This window comes from Pyrus communis, chromosome 16 (assembly GCF_963583255.1).
Source record: "Pyrus communis chromosome 16, drPyrComm1.1, whole genome shotgun sequence".
Classification (NCBI taxonomy): Eukaryota; Viridiplantae; Streptophyta; class Magnoliopsida; order Rosales; family Rosaceae; genus Pyrus; species Pyrus communis.
Window position 1 is genome coordinate 22,773,171 of NC_084818.1, and position 25,161 is coordinate 22,798,331.

At 39.0% G+C, this 25,161-nt stretch overlaps 2 protein-coding genes and 1 pseudogene across 2 annotated transcripts; all 3 read left to right on the forward strand.

The window, feature by feature from the left end:
- Positions 1 to 9,010: 9,010 nt before the first annotated feature.
- On the forward strand, positions 9,011 to 9,490 carry LOC137719950 (uncharacterized). The gene is made up of 2 exons (XM_068458928.1): positions 9,011 to 9,293; positions 9,357 to 9,490. Exons 1-2 carry the CDS (start codon positions 9,011 to 9,013, stop codon positions 9,488 to 9,490), a joined length of 417 nt encoding a protein of 138 aa, XP_068315029.1.
- A 4,127-nt stretch (positions 9,491 to 13,617) lies between these two features.
- On the forward strand, positions 13,618 to 18,285 carry LOC137721463 (uncharacterized). The gene is made up of 5 exons (XM_068460560.1): positions 13,618 to 14,317; positions 14,506 to 14,646; positions 15,930 to 16,253; positions 16,778 to 16,908; positions 17,808 to 18,285. The coding sequence occupies exons 1-4, from the start codon at positions 14,261 to 14,263 to the stop codon at positions 16,886 to 16,888; spliced, it is 633 nt and encodes a 210-aa protein (XP_068316661.1). The 5' UTR covers positions 13,618 to 14,260; the 3' UTR covers positions 16,889 to 16,908; positions 17,808 to 18,285.
- Positions 18,286 to 19,711: 1,426 nt separating this feature from the next.
- LOC137721464 (protein CHROMOSOME TRANSMISSION FIDELITY 7-like) lies at positions 19,712 to 22,237 on the forward strand (annotated as a pseudogene).
- The last annotated feature ends 2,924 nt before the right edge of the window (positions 22,238 to 25,161 follow it).

Below are 25,161 nucleotides of genomic sequence, written 5' to 3' on the forward strand. Positions count from 1 at the left end.
CAATTCAATAAGTTATGAACCTCGACACTCCAAGTTAATTAGGTCCGCTTCAATTAACCTTCAGATTTCCCTAGAATCATTGAATTGGATGAATATGCATCGCAAACAAATTATTCCTAACAAGTTTTCTATATGAACAGAATGATAAAGATACAAGTTAGAATCATTACGTTCTTTGGAAATCATAAGCATCGACAAGACATTTGTAACTATGAAAAGCATGATACGCTTGCCAGGAATCTACTTAACATGATCGTGACTAGCAATCTTCACTACTTGTGAATATAAATTCATAACGATTAGATGAAACAAACTTATATCCTAGCACCAAATTCAAGCATGCAAATTAAGCGTGCACTCTCAATCAACATACAAGAATAAGTTCTAAATCAAACGGTTAAGCAAATTGTATTCAAAACTTATGCAACGATAACTGGAAGTCATCAACTTATTTCACATATATAATCATGGTTTCAAATCATCCCCTAGCTAACTAGGGGGTTTAGCCTTTCATGTTCACAAAAAGAGAAATAAAATTGAATTTAAACATAACGAACAAAGGATGGATTACACCTAAAACGCCCAAGAAATCCACTTGAATTTCTGGATTTCTGCACGTTTTAAAGTCTTCTTTCTCCTTCTCCTTGCTGCGGCAGAGATGGTCTAGGGGTGTTTTGGATGTTATTTTGGGTTGGGGATGAGTGTTTGATGGTTGGAAGGTGGTGGAAAGGTATGTGGATGTGTGGAATGGAGTGAGGAATGGTTGGAGTGCTGCTGCCAGGATGGGGGAAATGCTGGAAAATGGAAGGGGAATGCACAACACCCAGGATTCTTCGTTATAGGTGATGGGATGCACGGTTTTATAGGGAGAGAATGAGAGAGAATGTGGCTGAATGATTAAGAGTGCATGTGGCTCTATGATTAAGAGTGCATGTGGCTGAAATAATGAAGGGAATGAATGGAAAAACAGCTAGGGAATATGATTAAAGAGTGAATGAATGAGAGAGCATGTGGCTGAATGATGAAGGGAATGAATGGAAAAACAGCTAGGGAATATGATTAAAGAGTGAATGAATGAGAGAGCATGTGGCTGAATGATGAAGTGGGAAAGGTGTAATTGGAAGGGGAATGCACGGCACAAAAGGGAGAATATGTGGAAGATGGCTGGAATTGGTGGTTATGGAGGGGGAAGGCTACGGCAATGGTGTGTAATTGGGCTAGGGCCATTGTTTTATGTCCTAAAGTGCATACAAGGCCTTCAATTTCTTCCAACACTTTGGCTCCATGCATAAGCTATCCATCCTTAGCCCAAAAGTGCTCCAAAAGGCTCCAAAATGCACTTCTTTGCTCCTTTAGCCCTTAGAACCTGAAAACATACGAAAATAACTTAAAAGACTTAAAGAACTAAGAAATAACAACGTAAATGCACAAGAACAAGCCAACTAAGTTGCCTAAATATGCTCCTATCAAATTCCCCCACACTTAGCTTTTGCTAGTCCTCGAGCAAAACAGAAAAACAAAACAAAACCTAAACCTTCCAACAATGGTCTCAGGGGTTCTTAATGCACATGACATGTTCAAGAACATTAGTCACATAGATTTTAATCATCCTTATGCTTAGGCACATACGTAATCATAATCACTCCTTACTAGTTCTCATTTAATCAATTTAAAACAACATTTGAATGTAGTATCATGCCTTAGAGAAATCACTTAATTCCTTACAAGATACTCTCTTATTTTTACACAGACTTTCTGATTACACACCTTACACTAAGTATATGTGAGAAGATTGATGTAAATATGAAACTAAACACTCACATATGTTTATAACAAGGAAAACACTTTTCTGGAATGTATATGAATAAGATCTCATGAAAGGAATGCTACCAATTAGATGCGAGAACCAGGGACACCATATGCTTACATCAATTCCAAACTCTACATTATTGAAAACATAATGATCAAGATTGAAGCATAAGGATTGTAACGGGGTAAGGGTGATTGGCAAACAATGAAAGGTAAGGATAACAATCGTTCTTTAAGCAATAGCAAGCAAGGTAATGAAATTTGACATTTATAATCACTTATGATTGCAGAAACTCACTTAAACACAGAAGGGAAAATTCACACAACTCTTAGGGCCATATTCAACGTTTTGGATCCTTTCTTCAACTGCCACAACATGTGAGTTTATTTTCTCTTATTTCATCCTCTTTTTCTTTCTTTTCACAACTTTTTCTTTTCTTTTTTCTTTTTCCACGATTTTATTTTTTTATTTTTTTTTATTTTTTTATTTTTTTATTTTTTTATGCCTTATTTCTTTTCGTGGCATATCAACACACACACAAATTCCCCCACACTTTTTGTTTTGCATATTCGAAAGGATTCCCTCTAAGTCATGCTTACTATGCTTCAAGAACAGGGGTATGGGTGGTCCTAATCTAGGCTAGGTGGGGATGATATGGGTAAACAAAGAACAAAGGCTAACAATGGCTCAATGGGGGTTATGACCTACAATATATATATAGTGCATGGATTGGCTGTTTGGTTGATGACTTCACTACACACTTCATCTTGATATATATTATGCAATCATGCTTTGAATGGAATGGATGCAAGTTCTAGCATTTGGAACTAAATGATGAAACGCCTTCTAATTAGCAACCAAGCAAGAATAATGAGATCATGCAACGAGTTTGAAAACAAAAATCACAGATTAATACTCTCCAAAGAATGTTTAAAGCTCAAGTCTCTCAGAGTTGTAATGTTATTCTAAGTTCCTTCCTTCAAGCATATTACAAAAACCTTTTTTTTTTTTTTTTTTTTTTTTTTTTTGGGATTTAAACATGAATTCATAAACAACTATAACCAAGTATAAACCAAGAATATATCAAACTTCCATCCATGTTTATAACTCTCTTATCATGCAATTAAAAACAAAATCCTCATCATTGTGTTGGAAGGTGACCTACGACACAAACAAACACACAAAAACAACTCTTTTTGGGTTTTTCAAAACAATTTTTTTTTTTATTTTCAAATTTTTATGGTATTTTCGGATTTTTAAGTCAACACACTCTAAAACACTCTAAAATTGCCTCAACATACTTAGTTACCCCCCCCCCCCCCCACACTTCAATCAAACATTGTCCTCAATGTTTTAAGCCTAAAATCACACCAAACAAAAGTAAATACATAAACAGCAACTAAACATACTAAACATGGCAGAATGTAACTAACAAAGAGAAGAGTTTAGGGACGCAAATTTGGTTATGGAGTGTAAATTCTATCTTCTCCTTGGTGATTGCATTGAGGCTTGATCTTGAGTTTGACTGGAAGATTTTCTGGTTTCCTCCAATCGTTGATTTTCCACAAGCTTAATCTTGAACTGGGCTGGAGGATTCTTTTGGTCTCCCCCAAAGGTCTGAGCTTACTCCTTTTATCTGGAGTTGAATTTGATTCAAGGGTGGTGAACACTTAATTTTGAATCGGACTTGTGATTTCTTCAAGGGCCATCGAGGTTTGATCTTGAGTGAAAATAGGACCATGAGCGGTTTCAGGATTTAGACACATGTCAGGCAAGTACGAGGTGGAGGTGATGACCTGTTTCTTTGTTCAATCTTTCCAATTCGTATTGAAGAGGGTTAGAGAATAACTCAGCATATGCAGTTGTTGCGTTTGTTGACGATCCACAAGATTGATGTTTCATTGTCACTCGTCTTAGCTGTTCTCCAAGCAGATGTGGTGCCTTCTCTGGCAGTGTATCAATCGTTGAAGATGACTACTCGAGAGCAATGCTAGGTAAGCAACCAGGGAATAGATTACAGGTAGTCGGTTCCAGATCGAAAGACTGACTTCAAGTGCCGGCTGATTGCTCTCTTTTTCTTTGCCATGCGAGTAAGAACAAGGACAAAGGAAAAAACAGGGAAAGAGCATGATATGAGATACCATTGCTTTCGTCCTTGATGATATGAGATACTTTTCCTTTTGAAGAAGCAGCGAATGAATCAGCACATATATTTGTTGCGCTTGTCTCCACATGCTTCGATCTACCGTTTCCTCCTGCCTCATCTGTACTCCAGGCATCTGGTATCTTCTTTGGGGGTACATCAATGGTTGAATAGGTGTTCTCAAGGGAAGAAGAAAACTGAGCATGTTGAGAGGTTTTGTTGCAGCTACATTCTCGGCTGAGAAGAAAAGTAATGCGTTTTTGGATGTATGTCTTGCCATGAATGTTGACGTATATAGGAATTTTAATGGCAAGTAGTAGTGCGGATGCGGCTTTGTCACCCACGCTTGTCGGCAAAAGTGTGTAGTTGGGATAATGACCTCCACGCGTTTTCAACTTTGTCAGAGATCTTTTGACAAAGTTGCATGTGTTATCTGAAAAGCCGAGATTGTGTTTGAAGAGTGTTGACGAACTTTACGCAGGAAAATTCGGCTTTTAAGATGTGAAGAGTGGTGTCTCTTCAAATTTTTTTTTTTTTTCGGTGGTTGTGTCGCCTCTCCTTTTATAGTAGTATCGATCACCTCTAACATGCACACTTTGAAGATTGCCCATTCGTGAAAATCGTCTCCGGCCCTTTGAGATTTTACTCCATCCAACCCTTCTCTTTTAACATCTTTGAAAATGGCTAACCCATCTAACATTTGCTTATATGTCTCAGCAGTGATCCGGGTGCGCCGCGTCAGGGTAATGTATAGTGCCCGTCTTTCTTATCTTCTAATGGCCCTCTTACAGGTGAAGACTCCGTGATGAAAGATGCAACAACAGCTACGATAGTAGCTAGGAACCTCCTCACTCCTAAAGATAGTAGGCTGCTTTCAGGACGGTCCGATGAGTTGGTTGTTCAAGAGTCCCTAGCTCTCAGTGTTCTGTGTGCGGGCTCTGTGTCCAACATGGGCCAACGCCTACTTGCTCGATCCCGTCAAGTTGAATCATTGATGGCGGAGGTGGAAAATCTTAAGCAAGAGATCAAACAGATTAAGCACGAGAATAGAGGTTTGCACGTGCTTGCAAATAATTATTCGACAAGCATGAAGAGGAAGCTTGATCAGCTGCAAGAATCTGAAGGTCGAATTCAAAGTGATCGTCAAAGGCTTGCGGCTTTCTTCCAGAGGCACCTTTTTCCTGCGTCATCTAGCGTTCCACCAAGTATTGAGGCCTCGAATGATCTATCTTCGATGCCTCCCGCTCCTGGAGTTTTGCGAAGTAGTGGGGCTTCACGTAAACAATTTTTGTGAAGGCTCCATCTTTTTTTTCTTTTTTTTTTTTTTTTTTTTTTTTTTTTTTTTTTTTTTTTTTTTTTTTTTACGCACTTGTAATTTATCGGAGATCAATGGACATGCTTTATTTAGTGTATTGGGTTGCCTCCCAAGTAACGCTTTCTTTTACGTCTTGCAGCTGGACGATGCCACATTGATCAACCTTCATGGGAACCCACGACATAGTGGGTTGTTTCCTCCACATTATGTTCCACAAAGCTCTCGTAGTAAGGCTTCAATCGATGCCCATTCACCTTGAACTCTTGACCTGTTTTGAAACTACGAACTTGGACTGCACCATGAGGAAAAACATTAGTAATAACAAAGGGTCCAATCCAACGTGAACGTAACTTACCCGGAAATAGACGAAGACGAGAATTATGTTGGAAGTATGCCCACAAAGCCACTCATTTGATGTAATAGCTTTTTGGAATACTTGTTGTGTTAAACTTTTATATGTTTAATAGAGGGCAAAGCTTATTGTTAATCACTATTTATAGTATATTGTGTTTAAGCAATAAGGGAATCCAAGGAATGTATTTGATCTAAGAGACAAGTGATTTAAGTTAGTTAAATTAACGAGACCTTTCTCTTATGTTCATTCCTAAAACGTTCCTAGCCATAGGATTGCCAATTGGGCATTGACAATCCGCTAAGGTTAGTATGTGTTATGTCGACTCAAGCGTGAGTATGAACTAGTCTCAAGTCATTTGGTGTTGGACACTAAGGCAAACACGTAGGTGCTCGAAAGAGTAATCGAGTACACTGAACAACGATCAAACGAGAGTTCGAACATACATGTCATGTGAGAACTCAATAGTTGCAATATGCAAAGTAGTCCTTTGACCTGAGGCATCATTGATATCTAATGGTTAGGTCCTTGATCTTTGATTATGTTAACGGCATTCCATTGGAGTGTCCACGGCATTGTTGGGGTCAAGCTATCTAGTCATGTAGGCATATGAATGCACAACAAGGGATCTCTAACCTTCCATGATGGAAGGAGAATACTCTAAGATATGATTCGAGAGTCTTTGGCCAAAGCATATGAATATGACTAAGGAAGGTTGTTCTAAATCTTATTCAATTGAATCATATAGAGAAATATCACATTGGATAGTAGACATGAAACAAACTATCACTTAAACAATGTGATTAAGAGTATTGTATTAGAGAAGGACCGTATTGCATTGTAGTTGTAACTGGATAGGTTCTCCAACCACTTCTACTTAGCTTGGGTAACCATGACATGCTGCTAGGCGTCACCCATGGTTTGTGGAAGCCCTAAAGATTAGCAAACACTAATTTTAAGGGAGAATTGAAATGTGATTTCAATTCACAATCGATCGTTAAGAGTAACATCGCCCACTACCTCGCTAATTGGAACCTAATGGATCGTACACCGAGTAAGGATATAAGTGAAGAAATTATATGAAATGGATAAGCAATTAAATGGTTTAATTGAAGAATGGTCAAGATTAATTAAATAGTTAATTAAATATACGAAACGTTCGTATTGGGCGTTTAAGTTAGTTTTGGGCTTCGGGGCACAAAAACGTTTTGGTCCACAAGGCCCATTATGTTTAAGTTGTATGACAACTAAAACAAAATGGGCAATTAAGCCCAATAACAACATATTTTCGGCCATAAGGGTGGAGGGTAGTGAACTTGGCTTAATTGCAAGTTTGCCACTCCATTGTGAGGTGGTATAAAGACAACTTTATAGCCATTTCATCCTTAGGGTTTTTCTAATAGAATTTGGGTGAAACCTATTCTCTCATTTTCTACATAGAGGCCGGCCACCTTAGGGGAAGAACATCTAGCAATCTTTCTTCCCTAAGTCATCCATTTCATCTTCACACAACATCTTTGGTGTGGAGACTTAGAGACACCAAACTTTTGGTGTTTTGGAGAACAAATCCTCAAATCCTCAAAGAAGAAAAAGGAGCACTAAAAGGGAGGAAATCACAAGGAAGATCCAAAGAGCAAGGAGGTGACTTGAAGGCCCTCCACTTGGGTGAATCCCTTGTGCAATCAAGGATGAGCTTCAAGGGTAAAGAATCTCTAAATTCTTATTCTCTTTAATATTGTTAAAGAGTCTTATGGTTCACCATATACTAGGCTTTGAAAGTCATGGGTTTTATGAATTGTTTTTGAATGCATGCCTACTTTAAAGTGTTATTAGTATGCCTATGTATTCAAATGTTCATGCATGTTCTTAGCTAGGACAAATTTTTTCCTTCAAGTGGTATCAAGAGCCTAGGCCTAGTTTATGGTGGATCCTTTTGGGTTTTGTGATTTTTCATATTTTGTGATTTAAGTGTTGTAAATGTTACAAGCTTTGTTCTTGCTTTGAATATAAATTTTACTTGAAAATTTAGCATCTCAAATGTTGTAGATGTATTTCATTAAAGCATGAATAATGGAACTAAAAGTTGGTGCCAAGTGTTTTGGGATTTTCGGCCAAATCCAAAGGGTGATTTTTTGGGTTCATGTTAGGCTTGTTAAAATGGTTTTAAAGTGCTTTTTGGAACCCCTAAGTACCCTAGGATATTAACCCTCTTTTGAGTTGTGAAAATTTGAGTTTTTGGTGAAAGAAAACATCCATGGAGCAATCAAGGATGAGCTTCAAGGGTAAAGAATCTCTAAATTCTTATTCTCTTTAATATTGTTAAAGAGTCTTATGGTTCACCATATACTAGGCTTTGAAAGTCATGGGTTTTATGAATTGTTTTTGAATGCATGCCTACTTTAAAGTGTTATTAGTATGCCTATGTATTCAAATGTTCATGCATGTTCTTAGCTAGGACAAATTTTTTCCTTCAAATTAAACAACAACACTTTCTGTCCAACAGAGAATGACTTAGTGCGAATCATCTTATCATGAAAGGCCTTTGTCTTTTCCTTGTAAATGCGGGCATTCTCGTAAGCTTCATTCCGTATTTCCTCAGGTTCATTCAATTGAAGCTTACGATGAATTCCCGCATCATCTACATCCATGTTGAACTTCCTCACGGCCCAATGAGCCTTGTGCTCCAACTCCACAGGTAAGTGACATGGTTTGCCATAAACAAGCCGAAAGGGGGACATTCTTATGGGTGTTTTGTAGGCGGTCCTATACGCCCACAATGCATCCTCTAACCTCAAGCTCCAATCTTTTCCATTGTGGTTAATAATTGATATGTTTTATCATCATTCATAGACGTACCTGAGTTGGTTTGGGATGATTGTGCTTGAGGAGGTGGTTGTGGTGCCATTGACCTTGGAAAAAAACCCGGGGGTTGTCGGAATCCACTTTGTTGGGCAGGTTGTTGTGCATCTCTCCATCTGAAATTTGGGTGGTCACGCCATCCTTGATTGTAAGTATTGGAGAAAGGATCACCCCTTGGTTGGTTTTGATTCCCATAACCCACGGCATTGACAGATTCCCACCCTCCATTCTCAATCAATGAAGGGCATTGATCAGATTGGTGTCGCAGTTTGTTGAAGGTCTCAAAGCGCAAGGAGCTACAATTTGTGGTGTATGCTCTATTCAAGGACACCAATCTGATCAATGCCCTCAATTGATTGAGAATGGAGGGTGGGAATCTGCTAATGCCGTGGGTTATGGGAATCAAAACCAACCAAGGGGTGTGATCCTTTCTCCAATACTTACAATCAATGATAAACAAGAAAAGATTGGAGCTTGAGGTTAGAGGATGCATTGTGGGCGTATAGGACCGCCTACAAAACACCCATAAGAATGTCTCCCTTTCGGCTTGTTTATGGCAAACCATGTCACTTACCTGTGGAGTTGGAGCACAAGGCTCATTGGGCCATGAGGAAGTTTAACATGGATGTAGATGAGGCAGGAATTCATCGTAAGCTTCAATTGAATGAACTTGAGGAAATACGGAATGAAGCTTACGAGAATGCCCGCATTTACAAGGAAAAGACAAAGGCCTTTCATGATAAGATGATTCGCACCAAGTCATTCTCTGTTGGACAGAAAGTGTTGTTTAATTCTCGTCTTCGTCTATTTCCGGGTAAGTTACGTTCACGTTGGATTGGACCATTTGTTATTACTAATGTTTTTCCTCATGGTGCAGTCCAAGTTCGTAGTTTCAAAACAGGTCAAGAGTTCAAGGTGAATGGGCATCGATTGAAGCCTTACTACGAGAGCTTTGTGGAACATAATGTGGAGGAAACAACCCACTATGCCGTGGGTTCCCATGAAGGTTGATCAATGTGGCATCGTCCGGCTGCAAGACGTAAAAGAAAGCGCTACTTGGGAGACAATCCAATACACTGAATAAAACATGTCCATTGATCTCCGATAAATTACAAGTGCGTAAAAAAAAAAAAAAAAAAAAAAAAGAAAGAAAGATGGAGCCTTCACAAAAATTGTTTACGTGAAGCCCCACTACTTGGCAATACTCCAGGAGCGGGAGGCATCGAAGATAGATCATTCGATGCCTCAATACTTGGTGGAACGCTAGATGACGCAGGAAAAAGGTGCCTCTGGAAGAAAGCCGCAAGCCTTTGACGGTCACTTTGAATTCGACCTTCAGATTCTTGCAGCTGATCAAGCTTCCTCTTCATGCTTGTCGAATAATTATATGCAAGCACGTGCAAACCTCTATTCTCGTGCTTAAGCTATTTGATCTCTTGCTTAAGATTTTCCACCTCTGTCATCAATGATTCAACTTGACGGGATTGAGCAAGTAGGCGTTGGCCCATGTTGGACACAGAGCCCGCACACTGAACACTGAGAGCTAGGGACTCTTGAACGGCCAACTCATCGGACCGTCCTGAAAGCAGCCTACTATCTTTAGGAGTGAGGAGGTTCCTAGCTACTATCGTAGCTGTTGTTGCATCTTTCATCACGGAGTCTTCACCTGTAAGAGGGCCATTAGAAGATAAGAAAGACGGGCACCATACATTACCCTGACGTGGCGCACCCGAATCACTGCTGAGACATATAAGCAAATGTTAGATGGGTTAGCCATTTTCAAAGATGTTAAAAGAGAAGGGTTGGATGGAGTAAAATCTCAAAGGGCCGGAGACGATTTTCACGAATGGGCAATCTTCAAAGTGTGCATGTTAGAGGTGATCGATACCACTATAAAAGGAGAGGCGACACAACCACCGAAAAAAAAAATTTGAAGAGACACCACTCTTCACATCTTAAAAGCCGAATTTTCCTGCGTAAAGTTCGTCAACACTCTTCAAACACAATCTCGGCTTTTCAGATAACACATGCAACTTTGTCAAAAGATCTCTGACAAAGTTGAAAACGCGTGGAGGTCATTATCCCAACTACACACTTTTGCCGACAAGCGTGGGTGACAAAGCCGCATCCGCACTACTACTTGCCATTAAAATTCCTATATACGTCAACATTCATGGCAAGACATACATCCAAAAAACGCATTACTTTTCTTCTCGGCCGAGAATGTAGCTGCAACCAAACCTCTCAACATGCTCAGTTTTCTTCTTCCCTTGAGAACACCTATTCAACCATTGATGTACCCCCAAAGAAGATACCAGATGCTTGGAGTACAGATGAGGCAGGAGGAAACGGTAGATCGAAGCATGTGGAGACAAGCGCAACAAATATATGTGCTGATTCATTCGCTGCTTCTTCAAAAGCAAAAGTATCTCATATCATCAATGGCGAAAGCAAAGGTATCTCATATCATGCTATTTCCCTGTCCTTTATGGCGAAAGCAAAGAAAAAGAGAGCAATCAGCCGGCACTTGGAGTCAGTCTTCCGATCTGGAACCGACTACCTAGAATCTATTCCCTGGTTGCTTACCTAGCATTGCTCTCGAGTAGTCATCTTCAACGGTTGATACACTGCCAGAGAAGGCACCACATCTGCTTGGAGAACAGTTAAGACGAGTGACAATGAAACATCAATCTTGTGGATCGTCAGCAAACGCAACAACTGCATATGCTGTGTTATCCTCTAACCCTCTTCAATACGAATTGGAAAGATTGAACAAAGAAACAGGTCATCACCTCCACCTCGTACTTGCCTGCCATGTGTCTGAATCCTGAAACCGCTCATGGTCCTATTTTCACTTAAGATCAAACCTCGATGGCCCTTGAAGAAATCACAAGTCCGATTCAAAATCAAGTGTTCACCACCCTTGAATCAAATTCAACTCCAGATAAAAGGAGTGAGCTCAGACCTTCGGGGGAGACCAAAAGAATCCTCCAGCCCAGTTCAAGATTAAGCCTGTGGAAAATCAACGATTGGAGGAAAACAGAAAATCTTCCAGTCAAACTCAAGATCAAGCCTCAATGCAATCACCAAGGAGAAGATGGAATTTACACTCCATAACCAGATTTGCGTCCCTAAACTCTTCTCTTTGTTAGTTACATTCTGCCATGTTTAGTTGCTGTTTATGTGTTTACTTTTGTTTGGTGTGATTTTAGGCTTAAAACATTGAGGACAATGATTGATTGAAGTGTGGGGGGGTAACTAAGTATGTTGAGGCAATTTTAGAGTGTTTTAGAGTGTGTTGACTTAAAAATCCGAAAATACCATAAAAATTTGAAAAAAATTTGTTTTGAAAAACCCAAAAAGAGTTGTTTTTGTGTGTTTGTTTGTGTCGTAGGTCACCTTCCAACACAATGGTGAGGATTTGGTTTTTAATTGCATGATACTGTGAAAGAGAGTTATAAACATGGATGGAAGTTTGATATATTCTTGGTTTATACTTGGTTATAGTTGTTGTTTATGAATTCATGTTTAAATCCTAAAAAAAAAAAAAAAAAAGTTTTTGTAATAAGCATAAGGAGTGATTATGATTACGTATGTGCCTAAGCATAAGGATGATTAAAATCTATGTGAGTAATGTTCTTGAACATGTCATGTGCATTAAGAACCCCTGAGACCATTGTTGGAAGGTTTAGGTTTTGTTTTGTTTTTCTGTTTTGCTCGAGGACTAGCAAAAGCTAAGTGTGGGGGAATTTGATAGGAGCATATTTAGGCAACTTAGTTGGCTTGTTCTTGTGCATTTACGTTGTTATTTCTTAGTTCTTTAAGTCTTTTAAGTCATTTTCGTATGTTTTCAGGTTCTAAGGGCTAAAGGAGCAAAGAAGTGCATTTTGGAGCCTTTTGGAGCACTTTTGGGCTAAGGATGGATAGCTTATGCATGGAGCCAAAGTGTTGGAAGAAATTGAAGGCCTTGTATGCACTTTAGGACACAAAACAATGGCCCTAGCCCAATTACACACCATTGTCGTAGCCTTCCCCCTCCATAACCACCAATTCCAGCCATCTTCCACATATTCTCCCTTTTGTGCCGTGCATTCCCCTTCCAATTACACCTTTCCCACTTCATCATTCAGCCACATGCTCTCTCATTCATTCACTCTTTAATCATATTCCCTAGCTGTTTTTCCATTCATTCCCTTCATCATTCAGCCACATGCTCTCCCATTCATTCACTCTTTAATCATATTCCCTAGCTGTTTTTCCATTCATTCCCTTCATTATTTCAGCCACATGCACTCTTAATCATAGAGCCACATGCACTCTTAATCATTCAGCCACATTCTCTCCCATTCTCTCCCTATAAAACCGTGCATCCCATCACCTATAACGAAGAATCCTGGGTGCCGTGCATTCCCCTTCCATTTTCCAGCATTTCCCCCATCCTGGCAGCAGCACTCCAACCATTCCTCACTCCATTCCACACATCCACATACCTTTCCACCACCTTCCAACCATCAAACACTCATCCCCAACCCAAAATAACATCCAAAACACCCCTAGACCATCTCTGCCGCAGCAAGGAGAAGGAGAAAGAGGACTTTAAAACGTGCAGAAATCCAGAAATTCAAGTGGATTTCTTGGGCGTTTTAGGTGTAATCCATCCTTTGTTTGTTATGTTTAAATTCAATTTTATTTCTCTTTTTATGAACATGAAAGGCTAAACCCCCTAGTTAGCTAGGGGATGATTTGAAACCATGATTATATATGTGAAATAAGTTGATGACTTCCAGTTATCGTTGCATAAGTTTTGAATACAATTTGCTTAACCGTTTGATTTAGAACTTATTCTTGTATGTTGATTGAGAGTGCACGCTTAATTTGCATGCTTGAATTTGGTGCTAGGATATAAGTTTGTTTCATCTAATCGTTATGAATTTATATTCACAAGTAGTGAAGGTTGCTAGTCACGATCATGTTAAGTAGATTCCTGGCAAGCGTATCATGCTTTTCATAGTTACAAATGCCTTGTCAATGCTTATGATTTCCAAAGAACGTAATGATTCTAACTTGTATCTTTATCATGTTGTTCATATAGAGAACTTGTTAGGAATAATTTGTTTGCGATGCATATTCATCCAATTCAATGATTCTAGGGAAATCTGAAGGTTAATTTAAGCGGACCTAATTAACTTGGAGTGTCGAGGTTCATAACTTATTGAATTGATAACTGGAAATTGATTTACGTTGCACATATTTCATGTGTGGAGAAGAACCCCTTAGCTATTCCATCATCCATTGATTCATCACAATTTCGTCTTAAAATCTGTTTTCTTTACAATCTGCCCATTTAGTTTAAATTCGTCCAACCACAATCCCCCCATATTTTGCTGAGTCTTAGTCATTCGAATTTGTTTTATTTTGTGTTCTTAAGCATTTGGAGTCATAAACACTTTCAAATTCGTCCAAATTAAGTTCTAATTTCTGTTTGAGTCAATTTGATTGTTTTAGGTAGTTTTGAGTGTTTCAAAGCTGTTCTGAGTCATAGTAGTCTTGTTAAGAGTCTTTAAGTTTAGTTTTTGTGTTTTTGAGTCAATTCAAATTAGATTAGCACCCCTAGTTAATCCCCGGTTAGAACGATCCCTACTTACTTCATTATTACAATTATCACAAATAGGGTTTAATTTGTGTGTCACATTCGTATCGCATCAAGAGAGTGATGTGAATATCTCAAATCGAGGGACTTTTAAGTCACTCAGCCGAATTGTCTGCTCATGCCTGTCACAGATGGGTGATAATACTCTTGTTTTGCAGATGCTAAAGAAAATTATACTCGATCAGATGGTGAGTTGACTAGATAACTTCATCTTATTGTGTTTTTCTAGTTTTCTTTACATCAATATCTTCTTAACTTCTTATTATTTTATAACTTCATCTTCCTAACTTTGTCAACTTACTTTGTTCCTGCGTTTTCTTTCTGAAAGTTACAGTTTATCTATTTTTCCTGATTCTTATTTTTGTACATATTTCAGTCTCAAAATCCTCCTCTAGACAACATTTGTGCTATGCTTAGGATGCTTATTACACTGGACTCTAAAACCACGATAATTTCCCAAAGAGCTTTTATAAGCCTAGGCAATATCCTTCCATGGTATCTGATTGACGTTGGGCAGGTAACCTTCATTTCTTGTTCGGAGAGCATCTGCCTTAACCACCCAAACACCATTTTTTTACTTGCTTGTGTCTTCTAACTTAGTTTGGAATATTTTCCACTGAGAGGATTCCAGTGTTTCTGGTTTCCAAAATTCAATATTTATTGAATCTGTGATTCTCTGCTGCTCATATGTAAATTTGTCTTTCCCATGAAAATAAGTTTTTTCACAAGATGCTCAGATTTGATATCTGTTATTGATGTAGGACAAGATAGGGGTCAATTAAAGTGGAGAAAATCAAAGAAATGAGAGTGCTACAAAATAAGAAAGAATAATGCTCATGCATTCAAGAATAATTATTATCTGGAAGTAGGAAAAAGTAACAAGTCAGTGTTGCATATTTGTTAGTGGCTCGATTACATTTCAAAGAAAAGAGGCTTGAGTTTTAAGATTTTTAGTAAAGTTTTAGTTTTGGATAACCTTATCTTTCCTTGTGCCCCAAGGATTTGGTTTCTTTTTTTTTTTTTTTTCACTAGTTACTCAGGATTTTCTTTATGTTTCCTTTATTAATTAGATTTTTAGTATTAATGAAGATGCAAGGCAGCATTAATATCATGCACATAGTTGTCCAGGGTGGGATAATTGGGTTAGGATTACACTGGCCTCGGTACGCTGTCTGCAAATGTAACCAAAATGAGGATAATGGATTAGGGTTAGGCTGGCCTCACGTTTAATATCTTTCTAACAAAGAGAGTAATTCATGCACGCATAATAATTGACTCATTATCCTTGGCAAAGAGAAAAGACATCCACAAAGACATTTTGCTTTGCAGGTTCATCTTAAATTGTTGTGTTTTCCAATAGGAACCTCTATGAAGTATAAATGTATCTTTGTGTGGTAAGTTGCTAGTTACCATGTCATAGTTCCATAGTTGTACGTTGTGACACAAGAATTGATGGACTGGAATCATTAAATATCATGTCCTCTAATAAAAAGCCAACAAAATATAATTTTGTTTGCAATCTCATACTACTGCTGGTCTGGCCGATGGGGTTTTGGAAGGGATGTCTATATATGTCTTTTCAATAATTATCAATATAGGGAACATTTTGCAGATATCTTGCTCTAATGCTTTCTATATGTTTGTAGACGTGTGGTATTGTTTCCCATTTTGTGCACCCTCTTCGTGAACTTTTAAATTGTTGCATAACGCTCTAGTGCATAGTATTCTATTTCAAACAATGAAGGTCCTTCGGCCTTGTTTCAGTCTTACCGTTTCTCAAGTTTCTGCCTTCTGATGCAGTGCATTGTTGAAGATGACAAGAAGACCACCGTTTCCATTTCTTCAAGTTCATGTCGTTATTATCTCATCCCTTGCTTTGTCTTATTTGATAAAAGTCACGAACTTCTGAATCTTGTATTGAATACGTTGGGGTCATGGATAACCGAAAGTAGTTTGCTGCATGTAACTGGTGATCTTACCCACTACGCAACTGACATTTCAAGTATGGTAGATGCATTCGTTTTCCTGCTTCAATTGATGCATATGGATGACAAAATCTGTCAAATCATATCTTCGTTTAAGGCAGAGATTGACTATATCATGGAAGGCATCAGGTTATTACAGGTATTTTCATTGCACCCTCAGGCATAACCCTGCATATTCAGAGAATCTTGATTTTTTTTCCCCTTACGGCATACCTGAAGCTCGTCCTCTTTTGAATTTGATCATTTGATCCATTCCCGTGATAATTCCAATTATTATAAATTATAAATGTTTAAAAAGAGAGTAACTGCAGTGCAATGTCTAGTCAACATGTACATGTTACATATGGTATGTACCGCATGCAGTGGATGAAAGGATTGATATACGTAGTGATACATGGGGCAATGTTAAAAAATATATAAATTGTAATTTGAAGAGCGTTATGGATTGAAAAGTCTTTGATATTCTAATTGATCTGTCACTCCATATGCAACTACTTTACAACTGGAAGTTTTTGTCCCAGGTGTAATTCTTTCGTTGGTTTGATTTGGTTTTTTTCCACACACTCAATTCTTACATGTGCGCTTTGGGCTGAGATCTTTTTTTTTTTTTTTTTGGGGAAAAAAAATGGCGATCTTTAATTTTGTTCTACTTTATTTGTGCAGTCATCAGAGGAAATCAGCATGACGATTGAAGAAAAGCATAAGGTGCAATGTGCACATGGTAGACTACACAATGTAATAAATACACTGCACAGTGAGATGCAGTCAGTCTAGAAGAACGTTGTTAACCTGAGGTAACCTGCGTTGTGGGTCTTCTTCTTCATAAGCATCTTTAGGATTCATTTATGTGTAGGGTCCTAATAATCCGCTTCCTTTTTAAGCCACCATCACACCCCACAAACCACCGCCCACCCCCCCCCCCCCCCTCTTCCGTCTCTCTCTCTCTCTCTCAAATAAATAAATAAAGAGATGAAAGTGTGTAGGACTATTCAGAAGTTGATATTTCATGTGTACACAATCCAGTGGGAGGGAGACGAGAGTATATGGCTCTGGAATGTGCTTTAGCCCTTGTAGCTTTAAATTCACACTTGGAAGCAAGGTTCTAAAAAACGCTAGGCGCTGGTCGGGCGACGGTCTGGGGTCTAGCGCGCCTAGTCGGCTAGGTGGGGTCTAGGTGGGCGACTAGGCGGATTTAAGTAAATTCATTATATTTTGTGTAAATAAAGGTATATTTATACTTAAAATATATATAATTTCATCATAAACTACGAAATAGAATGACATGTATTATGAAGTATTGGAACATAATGAAAACATGAGGAACAAACATATATTGTGTGCTCATTTAAGTATTCAACAAGTCTCTTACAATTTATTGAAAAAAATTAAATGCAAATTGAAAGCTATCTATTTTCTGTCTAAGTGAGTCGCAACCTAGGCAGGTCTAGGCGGGCACCTCAGCTCGTCTAGGCGTCATTTCTTAATTTTCAAACACCTAGGCATTAATCGGGACGGTGACCAGCCGCCTATCGCCTAGCCGGCGCCTACGCAGCGCTAGGTAGAGATTTTTAGAATAGTGCTTCGAAGACATTTGGGATAACGATTAGCAAATGACCAATTTTAGATAAACAGTTTAACTACTTGTTTTCCGGACAGCTATAAGTGTCCGCTGCATCTGATTCCGTTGTTGCAGGAGTACGCAACCATGGTGGAAGTACAAGGAGTTTAAAGATAACAGACGGTCCAGATCCAGTAGCTAGAGTACGGCTTCTAGATTGATGTTGGTCGTCAATCCTTGACTTGGTTCAGCTTAGGTACTCGAAGGCCCGGACTGAATGCACATCTCCCGTGCCCGTCGTGTCTACCTCATGGTTTTCAACGAGTGTAACTAATCAAAAGCAAAAGAAAAGAGTCTCGAAACATGTAGCATATTTTTCGGGTTTGGGGGTATGAAGCTAAAGTAGTGTCTCCATCATATATCTGGCTATGTTGGGTGTCCAATTTTGTTGTAGATAGATTGAAACAGATTGATGGTGATTTAGGAATGGTTTTTCTTTGTACTTTTACTCCTTATCTTTAACCTAGTAATTAACAAGATCATTATTTTTTTTAATCCTGTTATTTACAACTAAAAACATACTAAATTCTCCGAAATAACAAATTAGTTCAAAATATTCCATGAACACACAAAAATGAAAAGTAGAAGAAAAACAAAACAAGATTGGTGCAGATGATAGACCAAATGCCCTCGAAAGATTTATATTTTCTTCATATATTTATGATTTATAAAGGAAGTCATTAAGGGAAGGGATCCCTATTTTTTTTTTATAAAAATAGAGGTTAGTTGTGGGGTCCATACCACATCGAACTTTAACGATTCAAATCATTTATTTTTCAAGTTGTACCTTATAGATCATTCATGCAAAATATTAGCCAAATCGGAAATATTTAAGACATTTAACTGGATTCAAAGAAATGAATGAATATTTTGTTATATAAGAAACAATGAAATTTGATCCTGATAATTGAATAGGCAAATGGTTTCTGATTGAATTGAATTTTTGCAAGAATGATCTATGGATCAAGACTTACAAAATAGACGTTTGGATCGTTGAATTTCAATATGGAGTGAGCCTCACTTGTCACATCCCGGCCCGGGGCGGACTACTTCCCGGGCCCGCTCCACCACCGTAGCACGATATTATCCGCTTTAGCTTACCATTCCCTCACGGTTTTGTTTTTGGGAACTCACGAGCAACTTCCCAGTGGGTCACCCATCATGGGATTGCTCTAGCCCCCTTCTCGCTTAACTTCGGAGTTCCTACGAAACTCGAAGTCAGTGAGCTCCCAAAAGGCCTCGTGCTAGGTAAGGATGGGAATATACATTTAAGGATCACTCCCCTGGGCGATGTGGGATATCACATCACACCTAATCCTCATTTTTTTCAAAAAATGGAGATCCCTTTGCATAAAGGGCCTGTATAACTATCTCAAAAATAAAAAAAGAAGATGATTCACGTATGGTTAATCAACTGAACTTCTCATAGTTCACATCTTTTGTGCCCCGACAAGCATACTCTCGCTCTCACTCTCTCCTGAATCATTCTTAGAAGATCATGGGTCAGTCGACGGTGCACTACTCTAAAAGATCCTCCTAGTCAGTTTTCTTACGTCTTATGGGTTTAATTGCTTGTTATTATGTCAGACTTTATGATTTGTGTTTCAAGGTGGAACCAAGGGAAGCTTGCAACCTTTGGCTAGGATTACAAAGATGCCGAGACCCTAAACTGGCTTGTTAAATGTTTAACACTTTAAAACTCTTTAGTTTTCATTAACTCTGAAATTTGTGCTCATTATTCATCTAATTAATTAAGTGATTGACAATAATACTTACATGTATTTAATAGAATAGTCATCTAACGGTCATATGTAATATATGAAAATATACGTAAATTGGGAAATCATATCTGACCGTTAAGATGATGATTGTATTAAATATATACAAAAAAGTTACAAAAAAGTGATCAAATTCAATAAAACATAACTAGGGTTAGTTCAAAAGGAACAGAAGGCCCAAAGAGATGAATTAGGCGGGAAAATTGACTCAATCCCACAATTTCCCCAATTTCTTGGCGCCAAAATCAAAGTCAATGATGAGGTAAGCGCAATGAAATCAGATCCAATTCAAATCAACTCCGACGAATTCATGCAATGCAATCAAAGATCAGTGCCTTCTTCAAACCCTCCTCCTCTTCTTCTTCCTCGTCACCCAACCCAGCAGCCGCACCTCCGCTTCTTTCCAACGAAAACGACGACGAATTGACCGTCTGGGAGAATACGCAGCACCAGTACTGTAACACCTACAAGCGAAGAGCTCCAAACCTGGAAAGGTATTTGTTTTTTGTTCTGGGCTTTCTGCTGTTTGGATGCCGAGAAAAAACGTTTCAATTTTTATTTTTATTTTTTATTAAAAGTTGTTTCTGGGTAGCTTCTGTTAAGACAATTAGGAACTGGAGTTAGCCTGGATTTAAAGTTCTGGGATTTTCCTCACAGAAAATCTGAGATTTAGTTTATTTATGAATATATTGATTTACTGACTGTTTAAATTTATATTTATTTGCTTCTGTTTCCCTTCCAATCTTATCTTTGTGTACTAAAGTCGTGGAAGGGACAAAAATCCAGTGAACCAATTGCCGGAGAAACCCTTTTCTGATGGTAATTCCGGGAAGCCGGAATCGACCACATTGGGAAGAACAGTGATCAAGAACAAGAAGAGAAGCTATGCTCAGTTCTATCTGGACTTTGGACAGTCTGATTTCAATCTGCACACGTGCTCCACGTGCGGGGTCAAGTATACTGCCGGAGACGAAGACGATGAGAAGGCTCACAGGGCATTTCACAAGGACTATACCAATGGAATTCCATTCAAGGTGCAAATTCGTTATAGGTTTTGTGTCTCCTTTGTTAGGTCCATTAGAAATGGGTGCTTGTTTACTCAAATTGCTGACCAAATTTTGCAGGCATGGTGCAATGAGAGGGTTGTTCATTTGCCTTCTGTGGAGGGAGGTCGGATTGTTTTGGTGTTAGATTCTGATCCTCCAGCGCAGAGAAACAAGGTTCGAACACAAAATCTGTTTTCTTGAATTTGATACTTTATCAGAGGATTGAATTGGATTGGATAGGATAATTCAAAGAATTCAAGGTATGATAAAGGTAGAGGTGAGTGATTAGAGTGAAGGAAACTTAGCCCATCTGGCTTGCACCTCAAGTTAAACACAGTTTTCATTTCTTGCTTCAACTATACCTTGAATATTATGGGTTATATAATCAAATCCAACCCTAGACACCAAACGAGCCCTATGTCTGTGGTATTGTTTCAAGTTAACTTGAAGATGCGCTGAATGGGGTTACTATGTTGTATGGCAGGTTGGGGAAGTTGTGAAGAGAATGGAGAGTGAGCTTGGAAATGGATGGATTTTGCACAAGTTGTGTAAGGTGAGTGACAATTAACTTGGTCATTTAGAAAATGCCACCAGAACTTTTGTTGCATCAAATGTCTTTTATTGAATTACCATTAACTTCTGGATTTGTGCATTCTTTGGAGACTCTCATAGGCCTTTATGAATACTTCGGCGCCATGTAACTCCAATCTTTTGACAGTTTCAGGAGTACAATAATGCATTTTTATCAGTTTTTTTTATGTGGATGGTTTCCAGTATCTGACTATTGTTTTTGCAGGTATATCTGTTCATTTTGTCCCAAAGGGTTGCTGGCTGTCTAGTTGTGGAACCAATTAAAGAGGCATACAAAGTTCCTTCATGTGCAACTGATGGAAGTTCTGATGGTACTACTACACATGAAGCAAAATGATCTACTCTCCAATTTGGGGATATCAGGTTTCAGAGGGAAGTCATGAGAAAAGCCCCTTCTGTTCCCGAAACGTTGAATGAGAATCTCAACGGTGCTATCTTCTGCGAAAGGGAAGCAGTGGCTGCTGTTTGCGGCGTTAGAGCCATTTGGGTCACTCCATCTAACAGAAGAAAACACATAGCCACCCAGTTATTAGATGCCCTGAGGTATGTCCATGTTCAAGTCCTTGCTATCCTCTCCTATGGATTTTCTTTTCAAGTGGATTTTATTATATTTTCATCACATTGCCATCAAATTGCACGATATTGTAACTCTGCGATTTGGATCATGAACTGCTAGCCAAATTACATCAGCTAAATTTAAGTAGCTTTTAGTATAATAAATTGTCCAAGAATCTGAAAGAAACACTGGTTCTTTTCTTATTCATACCGATCATATGTCCTTCGGAACTATGAAATTCTTTTGAACCTCTGATCATCTGGAAATCATTTTCTGTCCTATTATCCCAGAAGACTGAATCGCTTGCTTCTTTTCGATGTATGCTCCGATTAGCATTTGGCTGTTTACTTATTATTTCTCCATCACAGGAAAAGTTTCTGCATGGGATTTGTCCTCGAACGTTCTCAACTGGCATTCTCTCAACCAACATCAGCTGGAAGGGCATTGGCATCCAATTATACTGGTGGTGGTGGATATTTTCTGGTGTACAAAACCAACCATATTGTCCCATAAAACACAGATATTTGTGTCCATCTGTGCCTTGAGTTTAATTCCTTTGGAAACAATTTTGACATGTTTGCTAAATTCTAAAAGCTAGAAATAAAACTTATTTTCAGTTCTTCAATCTTATTTTTTGAAGTGATTCTCATGCACTTGTCTCCAGTTACGCTCTCTTTTTGGTCTCCATCTCATCCCTATGTATGTAGTTTACAGTATCGTCTATTTACTAGACGATATTGTAAATCACGTACTCTTGTTTACAAGGAAGCGATTCAAACTCCGGTTCAAAGTGAGTTTGTGTCTTAATTATAAAAAAACATGTATATCAGTAATTCAGTAAAAAAAAAAATTATTTGAAATTTGGTATAGTATAAGATCTTATTCACCCTCGTTGAACAGTTCAAAACACAAAGAATAGATGTTTAATAATGTTAAATATTATGTTTTAGTAATTAAATAAAACCCTAAAGAGTAATTAATTATATTTGAAGAATTCGTTTAATAATGTATGTTTTAGAGACCCCGTGCCTGGGGGCTTCAAACCTTCAGCGTTTTATATAATCAAATACAGCCAGAAATATATAGAAACCCAAAAATCAACTAATTGGACCTTTTCAATTATCTATTAGGATGACGACTACAGAAAGAGATATTAAAACTTCATACAACTTCGTTGTCAAAATGTGAGTGTTCGTTTCTCTGCACTTAAGTTTAAAAAACTCTTTATTGTATTTTTCATTGATACAACGTTATGGATAGGAAGGTAGATTATAGGTATAGGTTGAACGCTTTAAACCTTCATAACTACGGAAAGGGATTCTCTCCGGATCCCTTTCATCTGAGCCAACTGAGCATAAAATCTGAGCTCTTGAAATTTGATTCAACGACTAAAGTTATTATAATTTTAATAGGGCTCCTTGTTTTTAGCTGTTTGATCAAATTTCAAGATCTGAATTTTGTGCTCAGTTGGCTTAGGTGGAAGGGATCCGGAGATGATCCCTTCCCATAACTACAACACCCTCCCAAACCTTTATGTATATTAAAATAATTTAAAATTAAGGAAAACTAATGAAAAAGGCTTGAAAACTTTGAGTTTTAACGATAAAGACAAAATAAAAGATGAAGTGAATAGTACCAAGTTTGACCTTTTTGTGTAAAAATATGGTTTTTCGTTAAAGTAAACAGTGCGTGAACTTTTCGTTAAAACTCTCTTTAAATTCAATATTATATAGAAAAGAAGTACATGAATGACTTATATGTACTTTTTTTTGGCACTAGGAGGGCAAATAAGAGCTAGGAGTATCCTTGCCGGATCCTATGTGAGGATCTTAGAGATTCTCCTATTATATTCATTCATCCTATATTATGCAGTCATTATTCATTGTAAATTTTTTATTTAAAATTGAATATAAATAGTAGCTAACAAAAACTGATCGCATGATATACGATGAACATATATGATTAGAGGATCCCCGGGATCCTTATAAAGATGATCCGGCAAGAATCCTCCCTAAAATAAGAGTACCTTCTCTCAAACTCTAGTCTACGATTTAAGGAAATTGTGGTCATTTAACTTTTATTGTTTTACTATCTTCTACATAATTAAATTAAAATCCGACGATGGAATAACCATAATTTTTTTTAGTCCATGAGGCCTACAAGAACAGAACTAGAAGCAAATAACATATAAATAAATAAAAATACTTCTAAATCGTAATCCTAACGGCAGCTGTCACATCCCGGCCCGGGGCGGATCACTTCCCGGGCCCACTCCACCACCGTAGCACGATATTGTCCGCTTTGGGCTTACCATTCCCTCACGGTTTTGTTTTTGGGAACTCACGAGCAACTTCCCAGTGGGTCACCCATCATGGGATTGCTCTAGCCCTTTTCTCGCTTAACTTCGGAGTTCCTACGGAACCCGAAGCTAGTGAGCTCCCAAAAGGCCTCGTGCTAGGTAGGGATGGGAATATACATTTAAGGATCACTCCCCTGGGCGATGTGGGATGTTACAATCCACCCCCCTTAGGGGCCCGACGTCCTCGTCGGCACACTTCCGGCCAGGGATTGGCTCTGATACCAATTTATCACATCCCGGCCCAGGGCGGATCACTTCCCGGGCCCGCTCCACCACCGTAGCACGATATTGTCCACTTTGGGCTTACCATTCCCTCACGGTTTTGTTTTTGGGAACTCACGAGCAACTTCCCAGTGGTCACCCATCATGGGATTGCTCTAGCCCCCCTCTCGCTTAACTTCGGAGTTCCTACGGAACCCGAAGCCAGTGAGCTCCCAAAAGGCCTCGTGCTAGGTAGGGATGGGAATATATATTTAAGGATCACTCCCCTGGGCGATGTGGGATGTCACAATCCACCCCCCTTAGGGGCCCGACGTCCTCGTCGGCACATACGCGGCCAGGGATTCGCTCTGATACCAATTTTCACATCCCGGCCCGGGGCGGATCACTTCCCGGGCCCGCTCCACCACCGTAGCACGATATTGTCCGCTTTGGGCCCCGACCACGCCCTCACGGTTTTGTTTTTGGGAACTCACGAGCAACTTCCCAGTAGGTCACCTATCATGGGATTGCTCTAGCCCCCTTCTCGCTTAACTTCGGAGTTCCTACGAAACCCGAAGCCAGTGAGCTCCCAAAAGGCCTCGTGCTAGGTAGGGATGGGAATATACATTTAAGGATCACTCCCCTGGGCGATGTGGGATGTCACAATCCACCCCCCTTAGGGGCCCGACGTCCTCGTCGGCACATACGCGGCCAGGGATTGGCTCTGATACCAATTTTCACATCCCGGCCCGGGGCGGATCACTTCCCGGGCCCGCTCCACCACCGTAGCACGATATTGTCTGCTTTGGGCTTACCAAGCCCTCACAGTTTTGTCTTTGGGAACTCACGAGCAACTTCCTAGTGGGTCACCCATCATGGGATTGCTCTAGCCCCCTTC

Excerpts from the sequence above, each read along its gene's own strand:
- LOC137721463 (XM_068460560.1), top strand. The coding sequence starts at position 14,261 with ATGGGTGATAATACTCTTGTTTTGCAGATGCTAAAGAAAATTATACTC. Across the intron at positions 14,647-15,929 it reads ATCTGATTGACGTTGGGCAG|TGCATTGTTGAAGATGACAA; the intron begins GTAACCTTCATT and ends CTTCTGATGCAG. Across the intron at positions 16,254-16,777 it reads AAGGCATCAGGTTATTACAG|TCATCAGAGGAAATCAGCAT; the intron begins GTATTTTCATTG and ends TTATTTGTGCAG.
- LOC137719950 (XM_068458928.1), top strand. The coding sequence starts at position 9,011 with ATGTCTCCCTTTCGGCTTGTTTATGGCAAACCATGTCACTTACCTGTG. Across the intron at positions 9,294-9,356 it reads TCGTCTTCGTCTATTTCCGG|TCCAAGTTCGTAGTTTCAAA; the intron begins GTAAGTTACGTT and ends CTCATGGTGCAG.